At 38.9% G+C, this 20,550-nt stretch overlaps 1 protein-coding gene across 10 annotated transcripts in view; it reads right to left on the bottom strand.

Annotated features, from left to right (window-relative positions):
• Positions 1 to 20,550, bottom strand: part of Carf (calcium responsive transcription factor) — a 45,895-nt gene that overhangs the window by 23,143 nt on the left and 2,202 nt on the right. For 2 of the 10 annotated variants that reach the window (XM_027397004.2, XM_035440969.1), the window contains exons 2-10: positions 18,777 to 18,885; positions 18,331 to 18,494; positions 15,786 to 15,902; positions 11,022 to 11,136; positions 9,744 to 9,971; positions 9,079 to 9,139; positions 7,974 to 8,100; positions 3,571 to 3,655; positions 1,327 to 1,591 (exon numbers count right to left, since the gene is read on the bottom strand). In XM_027397004.2, coding sequence (XP_027252805.1) covers positions 1,327 to 1,591; positions 3,571 to 3,655; positions 7,974 to 8,100; positions 9,079 to 9,139; positions 9,744 to 9,971; positions 11,022 to 11,093 — 838 coding nt within the window. In that variant the 5' untranslated portion in view covers positions 11,094 to 11,136; positions 15,786 to 15,902; positions 18,331 to 18,494; positions 18,777 to 18,885. Of the gene's footprint in view, positions 1 to 1,326; positions 1,592 to 3,570; positions 3,656 to 7,973; positions 8,101 to 8,824; positions 8,893 to 9,078; positions 9,140 to 9,743; positions 9,972 to 11,021; positions 11,137 to 15,785; positions 15,903 to 18,330; positions 18,495 to 18,776; positions 18,886 to 20,550 lie in introns of those variants that run through there. The other 8 variants (XM_027397002.2, XM_027397003.2, XM_027397006.2 and 5 more) reach the window with 6 other exon arrangements.

Genomic DNA, 20,550 nt, shown 5'->3' with positions numbered 1-20,550 from the left:
GATGTAGCCAGCACCATGTCTGCCTGTCTGCCACCATACTCCCCACCATGATAATAATGGACTAAACTTCTGAACTGTAAGCCATCACCCCAGTTAAATGCTTTCCTTTATAAGAGTTGCTGTGGTCATGGTGTCTTTTCACAGCAACAGAAACCCTAAGACATTTAGAGACAGGATCTCACCAAGTAGCCTTGACTGGCCTATAACTCACCAGGTAGACCAGGCTGGCCTTGAACTCACTCTACCTGCTTCTGTCTCCTGAGTGCTAGATTTGAAGGCCTGTGCCAAGAAGTCTCCCTCTGTTAATTACTGTAAAGTCTGATGTTGGGGCTGTTACACGTGCTTGGGAAGGATAAAGATAAGACTAGAGTAACCATATGCTGACAGCTGTTGAAGACAGATGACAGATTCCTGGGGTGTGAAGTTGTTATATCCTCACCTCTGTTTTTGATAGATATGAAAATTCCCATAACATAATCTCTTTTTTATTTTTGATACATGGTCCACCAAGTAGCCCTGGCTGGTCTTGAACTCCTACAGAGCCTCCTGTCTCTGTTTCCAGAGTGCTGGATTAAAAAGTCATGTCCCAGTGCACCTGGCTGGTTTTGTTTGTTTGTTTGTTTTTAAAACAAGGTCTCTCTGTGTAGTCTTGGTTGTCCTCTCACTACATAAACCAGACTGGACTCAAACTCAGAGATATTCCTGCCTCTGCCTCCTGGGTGCTTGGATTAAAGGTATATGCCACTATGCCTGGCCTAAACTGGATATTTTTTTAAAGTCTAGAAATACTAAGCCGAGAACTGAATGTAAAGACGTTTATAACACTGCCAAAAGGAATGAAAATCATTTTCATTACAAATAATTGTGAGCCATCATGTGGGTGCTGGGAATTGAACTCAGGACCTCTGGAAGAGCAGCCAGTGGTCTTAACCTCTGAGCCATCTCTCCAATCCCCCAGCACATTAGTTCTTTATGAGTAAACCTGAAACGTAAAAAAATCAGAAAACAAAGCTTTTGGAACTCACTTGGCTGCAGAATCTGATCTAAATAATGAAATTTTATGTGTCTGTCTATAGATCTATCATCTATCTGTCTGAGAGATGATTTATTTTAGTGTGACTAAAAGGATTGTTTTCTGATTATGTGATAGTATCTACAGGTCTACTTGGAGAAAGTTCTATTTATTAGCATACTATACAAGTGAATTATTATTTATCCAGTGCCATATATTAAAACATAATTTTATGACATAAAGTAATGGCTTATATTTGCTATGTTTTCTTTTTAGTTTAATATTCATTTCAGCAATTAAAATTCAATTCTCACCTACCAAAATGAAATGTATCCTCTCACAATAGAGCACAGCTGCTGGGGAGCCTCTAAGTAACTGATGAGAAGTACCTGCATTGACAAATGGGATTCCGTCGTATGGGACATACTGGGACTTCCACATCAAGCGCGTGGCAGGTTTGGCTGGGCTTGGAGACTGTCGAGTGCCCCAGACACTCTGTGTTTGCTGCTTGTGAAAAGTTAGGATGCTTTCTAATTCAGTCTCACTAACACAGTAGCCACGGTAGGAATCTCCAATTTTCTGTACAAGGGAGAAATTAAATAAGAAAATCATTAGTAAATATGTTTTGGTGAACAGTAAATTAATGAGATGGTTAAGATAAAATAGCATCAATTCACTTCCTCACCACTGCCGGTACAACCAGTGGGGTCTGATCTGAACTCAAGCAGTATCATCAAACAGACATAAGGATATATAATGACATATTCACTGCCATACGAGAAGTAAGTTTTAGAAGAGAAAGCTTGAAGAATAGATAATATATCCATTCTCTTGGATAGCTAAAATTGTAACCCTAGGTCAAATCCAGATCAACATAAAATTAACCATAAAGTGCTGGTTCTTTGTGATTTTTTAAAAAATTATTTATTTGCATTGGTGTTTTTTGCCTGCATGTACGTATGTGTGAGGGTGTTTGATCTTGGAGTTACAGACAGTTGTGAGCTGCCATGTGGGTGCTGGGAATTGAACACAGGTCCCCTGAAAGAGCAGTCAGTGCTTTTAAACACTGAGCAATCTTTCCAGCCCCCTTTGTGATTTTTATTTATATGATGCCAAGAATCTACTAAAACCCAATGAAAACTATGACTATGTGTTCTAAAAAAAAACCTTGCAGAAGAACTTCATTATATTAACACTCTTTTTTATAACATTTAATTTGGGGGGATTTTATTTATTTTTATTTTATGTATAAGAATGATTTATCTACAGATATGTAAATATACATATGCATACAGAGCCTACAGAGGCCAAATGAGGGTGTCAGAACTCGAGTTACAGACTGTTGTGAGCCATCATATAGATTCTGGAATTGAACGCAGGGTCCTCTGCAAATGCAGCAAGTTCTCTTAATCACTTTCAAAAGAATTGTGACTTGGACATAGTAATTTACACCTACAATCCTAGGATTTGGGATCTTGAGGCAGAAGGACTAACACAAGTTTAAAGCTTGCTTTGTCTGCAGAGTGAGTTATCAGGCCAGCCATGGCTACATTGTGAGACCATCTCAAACAGTCAACAAAAACCAGCTAAGTATCTGAAATCTGTCTAAAACTGTGTGTCTGGATATGTAAGGGAAAGGTGTTTATTAAAGAAACAGGCATAGGATACAGGAAGCAAAGCTAACTGGTATAGTTGCAGTGAATTAAAGTAAAATCTAAATAAAACTTCAAAAAGATGCTGACAGTCATGCCGGGCACTCTGGAGGCAGAGGCAGGCGGATCTCTGTGAGTTCGAGGCCAGACTGGTCTTCAGAGCAAGTGCCAGGATAGGCTCCAAAGCTACATAGAGAAACGCTGTCTTGAAAACAAAAACAAAACAAACAAACAAACAAACAAAAAGATACTGATGGCCTGGGACAAGAGTAAGAATTACAGAATTGGTGATGTAGATTTGCCAATTATTTTATAAACATGAGAGCTGAAGTCAACAAAATAGGTAAAGTCCTTCAAAAGATAAAAAGAAGACAAGGTCAAAAGCAAATCTTGAAGAATGTATAGTGAGACTATAAAGAGAAATAAATGCTACCAAGGAGGGGAGAGAGGTAGTCCAAAGCAAAAGGCAGAAAGGGATGATAATGAAGTTTAGGAAGACAAGGAAGGTCAGCCACAAGAGAAGAAATGACATTGAAGAAAGAAGAACTTTATAATGACAGCTACTTTTTCTCTTGTTCCATCTTGTGGTTTCAAGGGACAGGGTTTCATGTAGCCCAGGCTCGTCTTGAACTCACTATATAGCCAAGGATGATTTTCAACTTTTGATCCTCCTGCCACCACCTCGCAAGTGCTGGGATTACAGGCATGCACCACTACAATAGGCATAACTTCTGCTTTATCAGAGCCTATTATCTTAAAGAATAAAACAGCAGGTAAACTTAGATTAAACATAAATGCATACAGAACATGACAGATATTGATTGTATTATGTATTTAAAATTTTTCATTTGGGGATGAAATGTTGCCACAACCAGTTAAATGAGGGAAGGATTATCTTAAACTCACCTCACAACTCCTAAGTCGGCAGGCCCAAATAGGTGTGTTAGAAGAAAGTGGCTGAAGAGGAGCCAGCAAAGGTTCTTCAAGCATTCTGGAAGAGGAGATGAATAGATGTAAATACACACACACACACACACACACACACACACCATTCAAATGCTTTGTCTTTTTCCTTACTTTGTGTGTGTGTGATGTTGTATTAAATGAAGACACACACGTGCATATACATGTGTACATATATGTATTGAAACCAGAGATTGACATCAGATGTTTTCCATAGTCATTCTTCACATTTTGTTTTGTTTTGTTTTGTTTTGTTTTTCAAGACAGGGTTTCTTCGTGTAGCCCTGGCTGTCCCGGAACTCTCTCTGTAGACCAGGAAAGACTCAAACTCAGAGATCCACCTGCCTTTGCCTCCCAAGTGCTAGGATTAAAGGTGTATACCACTGCCAACACCACCACCCAGCTCACCTTATTTTTTGAGACTGGGTTTCTTACTGAACCTGGAGCTCACCAATTCTGAAAGTGGCTGGCCAGTGAACTCAGGGATCAGTCTTCCTTTGTGCCCCACTTCCCAGAGGTCACAGACAAGAACTACCGCACCTGGTTTTGAACACAGAGCCTCACACTGTATGCTGAATGCTTTACTAACTAAGCCATTTCCCTAGACCACATATGTAAGTATGTGTGCCACATGTGACTGGGAGCAGAGTGGGCATTGGATCCCCTGGATTTGGAACTAAAGATGGCTATGAGTCATCATATGGGTGCAAGGAAGCAAACCCAGGTCCTCTATAAGAACAGCCAGTGCTCTTCTTAAGCACAGACACATCTCTCCAACCTCTGACTCCTCCTTTATTAAAACAAACAGAAAAACATTTCTGTAAATTTATTTAATGCTGGACTTATTCCATGCCATTGATTTATGTTTCTCTGGTTTCTTCTGGGAATCTCTTTCCTCTGTGAAATCTTCTATTCTGCTTTAGAAACAATTTCTTTCTTTTCACAAAGGATCATCTTAACAAGCTCTTAACTACTGAGCAGTCCCTCCTGCTCATGTTAACTTTTTTATTAGTAATCTCAATTATAGTTCCTGAAACTGGATAAAGGGATAAAGCAGTAGTCTCTTCTTGTATATGGCCACAGGTGACCTATGAAAATGGTTTGCTAATCTCTTCACTCAGAAAACCCTACAGAATCATGTACATCAAGAGGCTCAGCTCTCCTGGACACATGGGGAAGGGCCTAGGCCTGGTCCAGGATGATGTGGTAGACTTTGGGGAGCCCCTTTTGAGGGCCTTACCCTGCCTGGGGAGTGGAGGGGGAAATGGCTAGGGGCAGGTGGGATGTTGGGGGGGGAGGGGAGGGAGAGGGAGAAGGGATTGACATGTGAAGCAAGCTTGTTCCTAATTTGAACTAATAAAAGAAAAGAAAAGAAAAAAAAAAAGAGGCTCAGCTCTCAAGTTTATTTTAAAAATACCCAGGCAACTGCCCAGACCATCAAGGATACACAAAGCTCAAAAACCATGAAGCATGTAAGGTGTTCCTTTAAAGAAGCAATGTGTGGGCTAGAGAGATGGCTCAAAGGTTAAGAGCACTGGCTGCTCTTCCAGAGGTCCTGAGTTCAATTCCCAGCAACTACATGGTGGCTCACAGCCATCTGTAGTGAGACCAGACACCTTCTTCTGATGTGCAGGTATACATGCAGATAGTGTACTCACATACATAAAATAAATCTTTAAAAGAAGAAGAGGAAGAAGAGGAGGAGGAGAAGGAAGCAGAAGCAGAAGCAGAAGCAGCAACAGCAATGTGTGCTGTTCTGGTAGAACGGTGGTCAAGATGGTGGTCATGCACAGGCCAAACAATGGGGCTAGACAAAGAGTCAGTAGCTGTGGGAATTCTGTCAACTCCTAAGTGTATCTATGTCAATTATACATTCTGGAGCTGGGGAAATAAATTTGCACAGGATGAGTTCAGGGACCCACTGGTTCTACTGTGAGATGGACTTTAGCAAAAACTCCATTAATCAACTTGCCCTCCAAAGACCCCTACTTTAACTGGAGGATCACAATGCTTCTTGGGATCTCTTGGAATCAGTATCTATTCAGAACCAGTATCCGAAAGACCCTGGAAAGTCTAATTGTTTCCCTCTTGTACATTTACCCTTGTAAAAGGCCATAGACCTCTCTGGGGAAAGGTGGGAGAAAGGCTAACAGTAAAATTCTTAGCTATTTTAGCAAGGTCCTTTCCTAAGGGGTTCTGGATCTGCAAACTGGCTCAAGTCTGGAAATTGGTTTACTGACTTGAGATTCCTTCTTGCCACCATCCAATGTAGCCTTTCTTTCATTTGTCTAAGAACTTTTTTTTTTACAATTTTTTAAAAATTTGTTTTGAGAATATTCTTTTTTTAAGATTTTATTTATTTATTATGTGTACAACATTCTGCTTCCATGTATATCTGCACACCAGAAGAGGGAACCAGGTTTCATAATGGATGGTTGTGAGCCACCATGTGGTTGCTGGGAATTGAACTCAGGACTTCTGGAAGAGTAGTCAGTGCTCTTAACCTCTGAGCCATCTCTCCAGCCCCTTGTCTAAGAATTTTTATTTTGCTTATACAAATCAAACAAAAACACAGTAGGCTTCTTATCTGTTTCATTCCTGGAAACACCACGATTGTTTAGCTAGTACCAAAAGTCCATGCAAGTCATGCCACCATAAAAATCACTTTGCCTGTGTGGCCCATTAAGGGTCAGGCCATCACGGGCATTGCTTTGTCTATGCTGCCCATTACAATAACTACACTCACCTTGCTGAATTATAGAAGAAAGGATTTATTTTGGCTTACAGTTCCAGAGGGATAAGTCCCTCGTGGCAGGGAAGTCAGCATGGCTATAAGAGCAGGTCTGAGAGATCACATCTCAACCTCACACAGGAAGCACACAGAGACAGCAAGAAGTGGGGGTAAGGTTGCAAACCTTCCACACCTACCCCCAGTGACTACTTCTTCCTGAAAGGTTCTATAATCTCCACAAGCAGGGCCACTAATGGGAACCATGTGTTAGAAAACATGAACCTACAGATAACATTCCTCATTCAAACCACCACACCCAACAAATACATGTTCATTCAGTTTTGTGAAGCAAACACTGCAAGATTTAACAATAACAGATCAACCTCTAAACGAGCCTATAACTCTAAGGCTGGAAAGATAGCTCAGTGGTTAAGAGCTCTGACTATTCTTCCAGGGGACCCGGGTTCAATTCCCAGCACCCACATGGCAGCTCACAACTGTCTACAACTCCTGTTCCAGGCGGTCAGACACTCTCATACAGATATACACGCAGGCAAAACACCAATGTACATAAAATAAAAATAAATTATTTAAAAACAACTGTACCAAAACGCAAAACAAACAAACAAACAAAACCAAAACAAAACAAAAGCTGGGCAGTGATGGGGTATGCTTTTAATCCCAGAACTCAGGAGGCAGAGGCAGGCCACTCTCTGAGAATGTGAGGTCAGCATGGTCTACAAAGCCGGTTCCAGGACAGCCAGAGCTACACACAGAGAAATCCTGTCTCAAAAGCCGGACACACATTCTTGGTGGCGCACACCTTTAATCCCAGCACTTGGGAGGCAGAGGCAGGTGGATCTCTGAGTTCGAGGCCAGCCTGGTCTCCAGAGCGAGTACCAGGATAGGCTCCAAAGCTACACAGAGAAACCCTGTCTCGAAAAACCAAAAAAAAAAAAAAAAAAAAAACACGACAACAACAAAAACAACTGCAACTCCAGTCCCAGGGACCTGATGCTCTTTTCTGGCCTGCACATATGGTGCACAGACATACAGGCTAAACACCCATACACACAGAATCAAAATAATTTTTTTTAAAGTTTTACAAAAAGATACTTTAAGTATTTTTTCTAAAATTGTTGTGAAAAGTGTTATTTTAGGAAAAAATGTAAAGCTGAAGTAGAAATTAGAAAAACAACAACAAAACAAAACAGGCTATGCTTTTGTGGCTGTGTGGAAAATATATGCCTAGCATGCCCAAGATCCTGCATTCAATTTCCAGAACCACCACCACCACACACACACACACACACACACACCTAAAAAAAATAATAATTTAAAGACCTTACCCTATAAGAATTATATCCATATAAATGTGGTTAAACCATTTAAAAATCTTAGGGACTAGAATGATGTCTTTGTTCTGAAGCAGACTACTGACATTTCACATTTCTCCAAAAGAACAGCAAGCTGTCCTTGCCAAGATGCACTAAAATAAATGAAGATATATGTGACCAACGTTTCCTCTTTCTGAGCTTCTCATCTTTTCTATTGTCTGCCAGCTTTAGACTTCCATTGTGACCCCAAAGACAAGTTCCTCTTTCCCATGCCTCACCTGGTCCCTGGCTTTTTGGGTATCACAGGGGATGCTTGTGAACGAAGAATGTAATTGGCACTGACTTCTAAGGTATCTGCTCTTACAGGTGGTGAGCCTCTGTCAGTGGGTTTCTCTTCAGAGGCATCTTAACAACAAAAACAAGAATCATCAGTATTTGGAATAACACTATGAAGATTATTTAACAAGAATTAAAACATTTTAATAGGAAAAAGAATAGTTCTGAAGTTAAAAAATACATATCTTTAAAAGAGACTGTCACTGATAAAACTTACTTACTTTTAAATTGTGTACTGACTATGAACTTTTGTAGTTAAGTTTTTATACTTATATTTAACAGCTATGGTTTTAAAATAGTAGAAATAATTGTTATATTAAAGAGTTTCACATGTAATATGAAAATGAAAAATTTACTTATACATTGTACTTATAATGTTTTTGGTTTAACTTTTAATGACTATTAATAGATAATAAATCATAAAACAAAGGTAAAAAATAGCTATCTTAAACCACTATGTATAAAAGAGCAACAAAACAGTGTAGCAAGGATGTTAAAAAAAAGTTCAACTATATTGCAAAGGGAAGGAAGGAAATTAATAGGAATTTTTCCAAACAGGCAAAAAAGGGGGAGGATGGGAAGCCTGATTCTCTTTTCTGAATATGAAACAATGGAAAGGGGGAGGAGAAGAAGATTCAACTAACAGTTTAAACAAAAATGGGTCACAAAGCTAGCAAAAAACATCAATAAAATACAAATATAAAAACCTTCTGTAGCTAGGTACTATATTTGTGCTGTTGTTGCTATTTCTATTGTTGTTTCTATATTTAAGAAGAATTTATTTTATGCTCACTGGTTATTTGGGAGGAAGCAGGAGTCAACCAGCTTCATAGAATTCCAAAATGAAATAGACAGCTAACCTAGACAGGAGTTGAAAAACGGACTTAAGATTTATTGGGGATAATAAAACTTTTTCTAATTATTCAGTTCACAATCTTACCTAAAGAGATGAACTTTAGTATGGACTTCCATAGGAAATTTTCTAGAATCTCACCTTAATCTTTAAAGCATAGTCAAATCCCCTGCACCCATCCCATACTGACTCACCGTGAGGACTAGTCACATCCACAAGCGGCTCCTGAGATATAATCACTTGCGCCATTCCTGTCTGGGTAGATGGAATTACATGAAGGGCTGGTAGTGATAGTCTTGGAGGCATTAAAGAAATGCATATGCTGTTCTGATTTACCAGGGCTACTATGTTATTTAAGTGCACACCTACATCTAGGATGGCCTTATTATTTCACTCTGCAGACACAGCACTGAGACTGTGCCAATTTTTCCAAAGGTCCCACAACTGACAAGTACTGAAGCTAAGATTCAAAACAATCAGCTTGATTATTGCCTAACATCTTAAGTACCTATGATCTCAATCATGATAGCGCATGTATGAAGTTTAGTACCAGAGAGAGTGAAAGGAAACCTTGTCTCAAAAACAAGAAGTTAACTTACAAGTAAACTTTAGTATCTAAACACTAGCTTATCTCAAACACCAGTGTGCCTGACTTGAACAGTAAGGTCTGCTTTAAATATACTATTTGTAGTCTTTGTACTCCTGAAAAGAAAAAAAAATACCTACATTAAAAAAAAACAAGGTCACAGAAGACTATTCCCAATATAATGTATAAGTCAATGAAATTAATTAGTATGATTAATACATATTGTTAAATACCATAATAGCATAATACTCGCTAGTTATAAAATATACTCACCATTTGTGCACTAGACTCTTCCAATGACTGCAGGTCATATTGAACAGGCTGCCCATTTGGGTCCAACAGGTGAAACTGCTCTGCATGAAGGGTCTGTGTGTCAGTCAGAGTCTCTGGCATGTCCTGTGATGTGAGCGAATCGTCTGTTTCAGGAGCAGTAATGGGCAGAATGGTAGGGGAGTCATTTTGTCCAAAGGAAGAATCCCCAGAGTCCATACAGGTTAGACGCTTTTGAAAAGTCAAAAGATAAATAAACAAACAAATATATATCAGTCTTTGTAAAATATAACATATTTTTACAGAGTTGTTTTGTTTTTGTTTTTGAGACATGGTTTCTCTGTGTAACCACCCTGGCTGTGGCACTCACTCTGCAGACCAGGCAGGCCTCAAACTCAGAGATCTGCCTGCCTCTGTCTCCTGAATGGTAATATTAAAGGCGTGCACCACTAGGCCAAGCAAGTTTGGGTATTTTTAATACTGGATATTGAACCCAGGACCTTCTACATCCTAGGCAAACAATTTACCACTGAGCTACATTCCAGCCCAAACTATTTCTTATGTCAGTGGTTCTCAACTTTCCTAAATCTGCGACCCTTTGATTCCTCATGTTGTGGTGACCTCCAACCATAAAATTATTTTCATTGCTACATCATAACTGTAATTTTGCCACTGTTATGGATCATAAATACCTGTAGTTTTGGATGGTCTTAGGCAACCCTTATGAAAGGGTCATACAACCATAATGGGGTTGCAACCCACAGACAGTTGAGAACCACCATCTTAAATGAAAGTGTTAACTTTTATATCTTTTAACTCTTTATTTTCTCAGGAATGCATTTGGAAATGATGAAATATAATTCAATATATAGAGAGATTACAAAAAAATTTTATGGCTATATGTAAGCATTATTAAAAATTCTATATTGAAGATTAAATATGCCGGGCGATGATGATGTATGCCTTTAATCCCAGCACTTGGTAAGTTTTAGGCCAGCCTGGTCTACAAAGCAAGTTCCAGGACAGCCAGAGCTAAACAGTGAAACCCTGTCTCAAAAAAAAAAAAAAAAATATGTGATAGATATGTAATCAAAACACTTTTGAAACAGAGTCTGAAATATGTGAACTCTTGATCCTCTGCTGCACCTCCTGAATGCTGGGAAAACAAATGTATGCTACCATTCCTGGAATATTAGAAATCTTGTATCACTGAGTCACAAAGAGTTGTTAAAGGCATGCTGGTCCTCTGAAGACTAGAAAACTTCCCAGATGCATCCCTACCTCAGATTCCCGAGTTTCTCCTTTGGACTCTTCATCACTACAGCTGACCCCTACTGAGCGGCACTGTTCCATGCTGCCTTCATCTTCAGTTTCATTTTCTCCTGTTAGTTAATAGCTGAAAGATTAAACATCCTGTCAACTGTCACAATTAACATTTTTATGGGGATGGTAATCCTAAATAATTTTCATCTTCCATACTATGGTACCTTACACAATTAGGTAAAATAATTTCCATTCTATAGATAGAATGGAAAAGATAAAAACTACTGTTTTTAGTAATTAACTTGCCAAGGCACCAGAATATATGTAAGGCAGATTAAATATTAGGAATACATAATTCCCTCATTCTGTCCTTAATTACACTCTATATTGGCTCATTAAAATTGAAATTTGAGTTATAAAGTTATGACATTCTCTGCAATTATTTAATACAGACAAAAGTTTAATTTTGTGGGTTGGGTGTAACCTATACAGCATTTTTTGATAAGATGTCTTGGTACAAATGGGAATATGCATGTATGAGAATATAGGTCCTTTAGTCTATGTTAATCTCTATGGTCTTATGCAATTTTAGAAAAGATGCCCTGGTGTTAATGGGATTATACACACATGGGAATATGTGTCCCTTGGGATATGTCAAACATAAAGCATCACATAAGTTTAGAAAGACACCTTGGCACTGACAGGATATGCATACATAGGAATATGTGTCCTATAAGATACATTCCAAATATTCCAGTGGATGTCTCAAACCTCAGAAAAGACCACAACCTCCATGTGCATTTTTAATCTAGCATTTATATACTATATACTAGGCCTATTAGGCATAATAAAAGACAAGTAATCACAATAATAAAATAGAACAACTGCACCATACTACAATAAAAGTTATTCCTACAATTTCCTGTTTAATATTTTCAAGTCATGGTTGACTATAAGTAACTGAAACTATAAAGGGTAAGCCTGACAGTGGCGGTAAACACCTTTAATTCCAGCATTTGGGGGACAAAGGCAGGTGGATCTCTGTGAGTTTGCCAGCCTGGTCTACAGAATGAGTTCCAGGATAGCCAAGGCTACACAGAGAAACCCTGTTTCAAAAAATAAAATAAAAACAAGCCCTCTGAGGAGGCAGATCTCAGTCTCTCTCTCTCCCTTTGTCTCCCCCCTTCCCTTTCCCACTCCCTTTCCTTCCCCCAGTAAAGCTTCCCAAGTATAAAAGAAAAAAAAAAAAAAACAACAACAAAACAAAAATAAAAAACAAACAAGAGTGATGTGGGGCTTCAGCAGGTGAGAGTCCTGAGCCCCACATGAATGCAGTGGTGTTTGCATACACACACCCTATACATAATTAACAGTAAAAAGATTTTTTTAAGTTAACATTTCAGATAAGAGGAAAGTACTAGACATATTTATGTAACCAAGGATGACTTTCTAAGGCCCTATTGCTGAAGACACAACACACTTTTGCTGTAGGACCCAGAGGACTCAATCTAGAATTGACCTGAAAACTTCCTTTCTACAGGCTAGTTTTCAGTGCTAGAAGTTGCTGTTCCAGCCACTGTCAGGGTGGAGGAGGGAGACATCAATGGACTTAGTAGTAGCACCTGTATGCTAAACTATTGGCCTGCCAGGTGAAAAGTGCCCACAGTTACAACAATGACATGATTGTTACTAAGGTAACCAACTGCTTCCTAATTGGATCCCAGGTCCACTGTATAGGAAGAAATCTATGTCTGGTGCTCTAAACCTAGTCAAAGGCCTATAGCTAGGGAGGTCATAGGCCCTGGAAGGAAACTTGCCATTGTTTGGCTAAATGTACATGTCAAACTGACTTCTGAATGTTATGTTTATAGCCAGAGACTTGTGCTTCTCTCAGTTCTGATCAGGAAAGCTTCTATCTGCAGTAGGTAGCAGTCAGAGTGCTCAGAATTAGTGACTGTTAAGTGCTCAGCCCCAAACGGGATATTTATACCATCCTACCTAACATCAAGAAAAAGGGAGGGGCACAGAAGAATGTAGGACCCAGGGAATGGGGAAGAGTGCTGTGAAATGTCTTCTGGACATGGCATGATTATTGCCCTGATGAACTCCTAGCAGCTACAGTTACCTGAAGAAAAAAAATCAAGCTCGTCAATGCTCTAGCATTGATGGAAGAAGGGCTCACAAGGCGCCATCATTAGCTGAGAAACACTGGCAGTTTATTGTTCCTGAATAATGGGGAATAAGTTTTCTCTAGGGTTGTGGCCACTGACTGGTAGGCCCAAGTGCATTCAGGACTCACTAAGTAGACTCAGTGGATTAAGAAGGTGAGAGGGACAAGTACTGGAGATGTCTGGAGGAAGTGGGACTTGGGCTGGTTGTGATCAAGACATATTTATATTTGTGTGAAATTATCAAAGAATAAATTTAAAAATTCCTGAAGAGGTAGACAATGATAACCTTAACCTTCTGATTTTCCTGTCTCCACCATCTAGACTGTACACACTTATAATCCCAGTAATCAGGAAGCTAAAATAGGAGGACTGAGTCGTAGGACAGCATGGGCTACAGGACCAGACCTATCTCAAAGTTAAAACTAAACATCATACTATCTAATATTAGTTTGACAAACTTGAAAAATGAAAAATTATGAATAGTATAAACTTTGAGGAACTTAGATCTAGTACTATGATTGTCTCTGGAATGAGTTTAAGACAATAAAATGAGTCCTATTTAGTAGATAGCTATAAGGGACCTCTATGTAGTTTCTCACATAAGATTTTTAAATCATCACATGTATCTTGATATAACTTATTATAAAAATTCAACAAAACCTATAAGCTACAGTTACTTAACCTCTTGGTTATAGAGAAGCAATATTATTGTCTACTTTTATGATTTTTGTATACTTGACAATAAAGATTTTCAAAGTGGGTTTACAAACAAAAAAGATACTTTAATATTTAATAGTAATAGGGGGTTAGAAGATTGTGTACTGCAGAAGAACCTTTTGTTATAGGAAAAAATAGGAAACTGACCTAAAACAAAACTTTATTTGGTACTAGGCAATTAGAAGATGTAACAATAAGCCAGGCCATGGTGGCACAGGCTTTAATCCCAGCACTCGGGAGGCAGAGGCAGGCAGATCTCTGTGAGTTTGAGGTCAGCCTGGTGTACAAAGGGAGTTCCAAGACTGTTAAACAGAGAAACCCTGTCTCCAAAAAAAACAAAACAAAACAAAACAAAAAAACAAAAAAACAGTGAGAGAGGCTGGAGTGATGGCTCCATGTTTAATGGTTAAGAGCACTTGTTGCATCAGATCTCTGTGAGTTCAAGGCCAGCCTGGTCTACACAGTGAGTTCCAAGACAGGCTCCAAAGCTACACAGGGAAACCCTGTTTGGAAAAACAAAACAAAACAAGAGCACTTGCTGCTGTTCATGCAAAGGCCCTGGGTTTAGTTCCCAGCACACACATGGCAACAACTCCTAACTGTCTTTAACACCTGTTTTAGGTGATGCAACGCCTCTTGCACAGGGCAAGCATGCACATACATACATGTAGCCAAAACAGCCATACATATAAAACTAAAAAAATAAATATTGCTTGCCAGGTGGAGGTGGTGCACAACTTTAAATCCAGCACTTGGGAGGCAAAGGCAGGTGGATATCTGAGTTTGAGACCAGCCTGGTCTATCAAGTCAGTCCCAGGACAGCCAGGGAAAAATAAAATTAATTAATTAATTAATTATTTAAAGAATGAGGGAAGCCGGGCGTTGGTGGCGCATGCCTTTAATCCCAGCACTCGGGAGGCAGAGGCAGGCAGATCTCTGTGAGTTCGAGGCCAGCCTGGTCTCCAGAGCAAGTGCTAGGATAGGCTCCAAAGCTACACAGAGAAACCCTGTCTCGGAAAAAAAAAAAAAAAAAAAAAAAAAAAAAAAGAGGGAAAAAGCACAAATTAATACAGTATTAAAAAGAGACCACCTAAAGTAGACATTAAGGTGAAGATATTATGGACATTATTTCTAGAAAAAAAGAAAACTTACAAAAACAAACTCTAGAACTATAATGGATGAACATGCTTAAAAACACTAATATTGAAAAATCTTTCCACAAAATGAATATCAAGGCAAGACATTTTATAAGAAAATTTTAGAAACTAAATAACTAGTATTCATTCTAAAAGGAAGGAGCACAAGGAAGAAAATTTAAAGCTAATTTTTTTTTTTTTTTTTTTTGGTTTTTCGAGACAGGGTTTCTCTGTGTAGCTTTGGAGCCTATCCTGGCACTTGCTCTGGAGACCAGGCTGGCCTCGAACTCACAGAGATCTACCTGCCTCTGCCTCCTGAGTGCTGGGATTAAAGGCGTATACCACCAACGCCCAGCCAAAACTAATTTTAATTGTTATATTAATCATGTTTTCTAGTTTTCGTCATGACCCTTTGGCATCTTAGGAGTCCCACTGACCAGGGAAGGGCTGCTCTGATCCAGACTAATTAATTCCTAGAGATATAAAAAACGTTCTTGCAAAACTAACCTTCCTATGAAAACAAGTCCAAAGAGTAGGCTCCCCACAGCTACCTACATTACCGATTCTGACCCAGCTTTAACCACCCTAAGGCCAGCTATCAGTCAATACAAGCCAGAGTCCAGAGTCCAATAAGTTTATTCAACCTTTCTGATCTTAAGCCAGCTTAGTCTGCTTAGGCTTCTGTGCCCATTCTTTCTTTAAAAACCACGGGCAAGGTTCTTCTGCAGTCTTCTATCCCATGTCTACCTGCCACCAACCTTGCCGTTGTTATGTGGCTCTTTGTGGTACAGCATCCCACATTCTTTTTGAGAACTCTGAGTAATAAGCTGTCTTTTCAATGGCAATTGTTTCTTCATCTGCTGGCCTCACCATACCTGAGAGGAAAAAAAAAAAATCATAAAGGCATGAATGCAAAACTCCCAAATAAAATCACAGTGAACAAACTCAGCAATGTCTAATTTAAAGAAATCCTCTGATTGGACTTATGAGATGGCTCAGTGGGTAAAGACGCTTGCTGACAAGCCTGATGACTCATGTTTGATTCCTGGAACCCAGATGGTGGAAGGAGAGAGCCAAGTCCTTCCAAATGCTTCTCTGGCTTCCACATGTGCATAGTAACATGTGCTTGAATGGGCAGATGCATGCACATACGTGTGGGCACACATACATGCATGTCAACACATTAAATATTAGTCAGTAAACAAAAAAATTATTAAAATCTCTGGTATTAGGCTGAAGAAATGGCATAGCAATTAAGAGCACTAGTTGCTCTGGTAGATGACCCAGGTTTGGTTCCTTAGTTGTAACACGGCAGCTCACAATAGTCTGTAACTCCAGCTCCAGGGGATACAACACTCTCCTCTGGCTTCTGCAGGCACTCTATGCACATGTACACATATACATGCAGGCAAAACACCCAAACATAAAATAAAAGTAATCAATCTAATAAAGCCCAGCATCATTAAAATCAATTAATTTATGTACCACTAAGAAATAAAAACAGTAAGAAACCATGATTGTGTTGATATATAACCCCAGCTTGTCTGGGGTTTCAGAATGCAAAGCTAGCCATAAGCTATAGAGCCAGGCAGTGGTGATGCACACCTTTAATCCCAGCAGCCATACTATCTAGCCACAGAAGCCAGGCAGATGAAATTCTGTTAGGTCAAGGCCACACTGAGCTACAGGAAATTGATCCCAGTCCTAAAGAGAAACAGAGCTCACACAAAGGTGATCAGAGCACTTGGGATCGCATGTCTTTAATCCCATACTTGAGGTATGTAAAACAGAAGCAGATATCCAGTCTGGAGCATTTTGGTCTCCAGTCACATTGAGGGTAGGATTCCTTTAGACTAGGTAGAGGTTAAGAGCTACTGGCTTAGCTACTTTGCTTTTCTGATCTTCAGCTTGAAGCCTGAACCCCAGTATCAGTCTCTGGGTTTTTATTTTTTGTGTTACACATGATATATACTCTTTCACTACGTAATTTTTGTTCCACACTTATTGAGTCTTTTAAGTTTAAATGGGTTTTTATTACATAAAACTCACAATTTATAAAAAGAAAACTATATGCAAAATACATCTGCTAAACCATCCCTATGCATTCTGAATATGATTCCTTGGAACTGTTTTCAACTTAAGAGTTTCTGGTGTCTATGTTAAGGTCATTGTGGCCACAGGTAGAACAGATAATCTTATTCCAACTTCTGATGTATTGATAAAAACAAGGCTGTATGATACATTCTTTCATCCATGTAAAACTTCCTTAAGTTTTACCTATAGCAACTGGTTTCAATAAACTCAGAATATGCTTAAGTCTTTAAGCCATCGACACCAATTTTTTCCCCTCCCTCCTTTCCTTTCATCTTGTTTTTCAAGACAGGGTTTCTCTGTTCTGGCTGTGCTAGAACTCACTTTGTAGACCACACTGCCAGGCTGGCCTCAAACTCATTGAGATCCACCTGCCTCTGCCTCCCAAGATTAAAGCATGCCCCACCAACGCCTGGTATGGACACCCATTTTTCAAAGATTTGAACACCAGACAAACAAAGAATCTCAATAAACAAATAATCCTCCTCCTTTTTGTGTATCTCTGCCAGCATTTGTTTGTTTGGCTCCAGTCATTCTGACTGGGGTAGTAAGAAATCTCATAGTAGTTTTAATCTGAATCTTTGTGATGGCTAAGGATACCCGTTGAACATTTAAAGAAAAATTTGTAGCAATTTGTGTTTTTTTCCCCTTGTGAACTCTGTTTAGCTCCACTGAAACATTTTTTAATTGGATTATTTGGGAAGGTTTTTTGATGTTTTTTTGTTTTGTTTTGTTTTGTTTTGAGTCACTTGTATATTCTGGACACCAGCCTTCTGTCAGACAGATGGCTCATACATAAACTTACAGCAGTTGTGACTGCATGCATAACACCTGCACAAGATCAAGCTAGACAAAGTCCAAGGAAGGAAGGAAGGAAATCAGAGTCATGAAGTTCCACCCCCCACCTCACTGGGAACAGTTAGCAACTGATGGCTCCTTCAGGAGGGACAGTTACTGTTCCACAGGGATCCCACCCTTGAGAGATTACTCATGCTCCAGTGGGTGGCCCTGCACTCATGACCCATGTACACACTGGCAACACTGATGACTCAGTGGGCAAAACAAAACAAAAGGAAAACAAAAGCACATGAAGAAACTGGAATGGAGGGGATGGGAGTGAGGGATAGATTTGGCAATTTACTTTGCTAACACATAAAAATTTAAAAAACAAAAAGACAACTGATGAATTTTAAAGAAATGAAAAGTTATTACCTTTAGGCAGTGGCTCAGGCTTCAAGTTCAGGTTTCTACATCCTCTTAGCCTCAGTATTGTCCTTTAATGTTCACTGACGGTACTCCTTTGGGGTACTAAATAATAACAGTGCCAGCTTTGCTCATGTGAAAACTGTGACTATGTCTTCACGGTAGCATGTTCTCTGTAAGGAAATGGTAGTCAATGTATATTTTACTCGTCTACACACAAATAAAACTAATAAATTTCACTGTACATGTTTTAGTTATTACCAGGCTAATATGGTAGAACCTTATTCTGCTCTGTTCAAAAGAGCTAGTCTCACTACCACTTGTGTGGTGACTTAACTCTTGTCCTGCTTCTTTATTGACAAGTAGATATTCATTTCAGGCCCAACAGTCTATAATTATCACTGAAACAAAGATTTCTGTAGCCACATATTTTTCCCCTCAATGAAAATAATTACCAGCAGAGCATCTTTGGGAGGTGCAAGAAGCTGGAAAATAAAGTTCCCATACCTACAACCTCCAATCCTAGAGCTGACAAATGTATCTTGTAAGCAGGAAGTACCAGGACTGGGGAACACAAAGAAAGACGCATTAAAGATGGAATCTATTTGGGTTAGAAAGATGGCTTAGTGGTTAAGATCACTGGGTGTTCTTCCAGGGGACCTGGGTTCAATTCCTAGCACCCACATGGTGGCTAACAGCTGTCTGTAACTCCAGTTCTAGGGGATCTGACACCCTCACGAAAACATACACACACACACACACACACACACACACACAAAAAAAAAAAAAAAAAAAAAAAAAAAAAAAAAAAAAAAACAGCAATACACATTAAGTAAAAATATACATGAACTGTTTTTTAAAATAGTCTATTTAGTGAACTTTAGAAAGCTTGCTCTTCTTTTTCTGGGAAACTGTTTTCTAGGATATTTATATCACGTTACAAAAGTAGATTGTATTCTCTATTAAGGTAAAGGTTACAAGGCTGGAGAGTTTGTGCAGTAGTTAAGAATACATACTGCTTATGCAGAGGACCAGAGAGTTCAGTTCCCAACACCCATGTGAACACATAACACCTGCAACTCTAGCTCCAGGGGATGTCACATCCCTTTCTGAAATCTGTGGGGATTACACTCATGTGCATAAACCACAAACAAGACACACATATCTACAAATAACTAAAAATAAGTTTGTTTTTTTTTTTAATAAAGGTTTGAAAAAAGCTGTAAAATTATTGTTTCTGTATTTCTACTTTATAAAGGCTGTTTGTTTACACATGGTGACTGCATGGCAGAGGGCTAGAGATTGATTAGTCAAGATATGAATTTTTCTCTATAAAGGGCATTACTTGAGATGTGGATGTTTTATTTTAATCAACAGCAAATTTACCTGTTCAAAGTTTTAAGGGTAATTTCTCAGATATACTTCCGAGAAAACTGTCATAACCAATTTTGTATTTCCCCCATAACCTTTATGGATTAAAATATATCTTTTAAAACTAGTAATCTAAGCCAGATGTGGTGGTGCATGTCTTTAATCTCAGCATAAACAGGCAGAGGCAGTCAGATACGACTTAAACCTTTTACTTTTTAGTAGAAAAGTTAAAGATCGTGTTTACGACAACTTTTATGTATGGATTGTCTTCCCTAAAAACTTCTACAATCTTGATTTCTATAGCTCTCACCCTGTATACACATACCTTTTTACTTTGCTCTCTGAGAACTTAAAATTGCTTAATTTAATTTTACAGTGATTCCAAAGTGATTTTATTATCTGTTTAAAGGTAAGCTGAACACAGTGGTGCCCTCTTATCCTTGGGAGGCACACTCTAAGCCCCTACGAATACCTGAAGTTGAGGATTCCTAGAGTACAAACTAATGATGATCAATTTCTAATTAAGCAGGGAGATTAAAAACAAGTTTTAACAGTATACTTTAGTAAATTCCATGATGTGGTCTCTGGAATAGTTTATTGACTGTAGATGTTACTAAACTAGCCTCCGGCTTTTCTTTCCCAATTAAAATTTCCATCATTTGACTTAGAACACTTTAAAATTTCACTTTGGCACATGTGAGTTGCCTCTGTCACCACTTTTGCACTTATTGTGACACAAAGGCTATGATACTAACTTAAAAACCAAAAAGGTTACTATTACCAATGGGTGGGCGGTAGAGTGGGTACCCTCCCTGGACATGATATCCCAGATAGGACAGTGCAAGACACTTTACTGAG

This window comes from Cricetulus griseus, chromosome 2, assembly GCF_003668045.3.
Source record: "Cricetulus griseus strain 17A/GY chromosome 2, alternate assembly CriGri-PICRH-1.0, whole genome shotgun sequence".
Taxonomy (NCBI): domain Eukaryota; kingdom Metazoa; phylum Chordata; class Mammalia; order Rodentia; family Cricetidae; genus Cricetulus; species Cricetulus griseus.
This window is presented reverse-complemented; position numbering and strand designations above follow the sequence as displayed.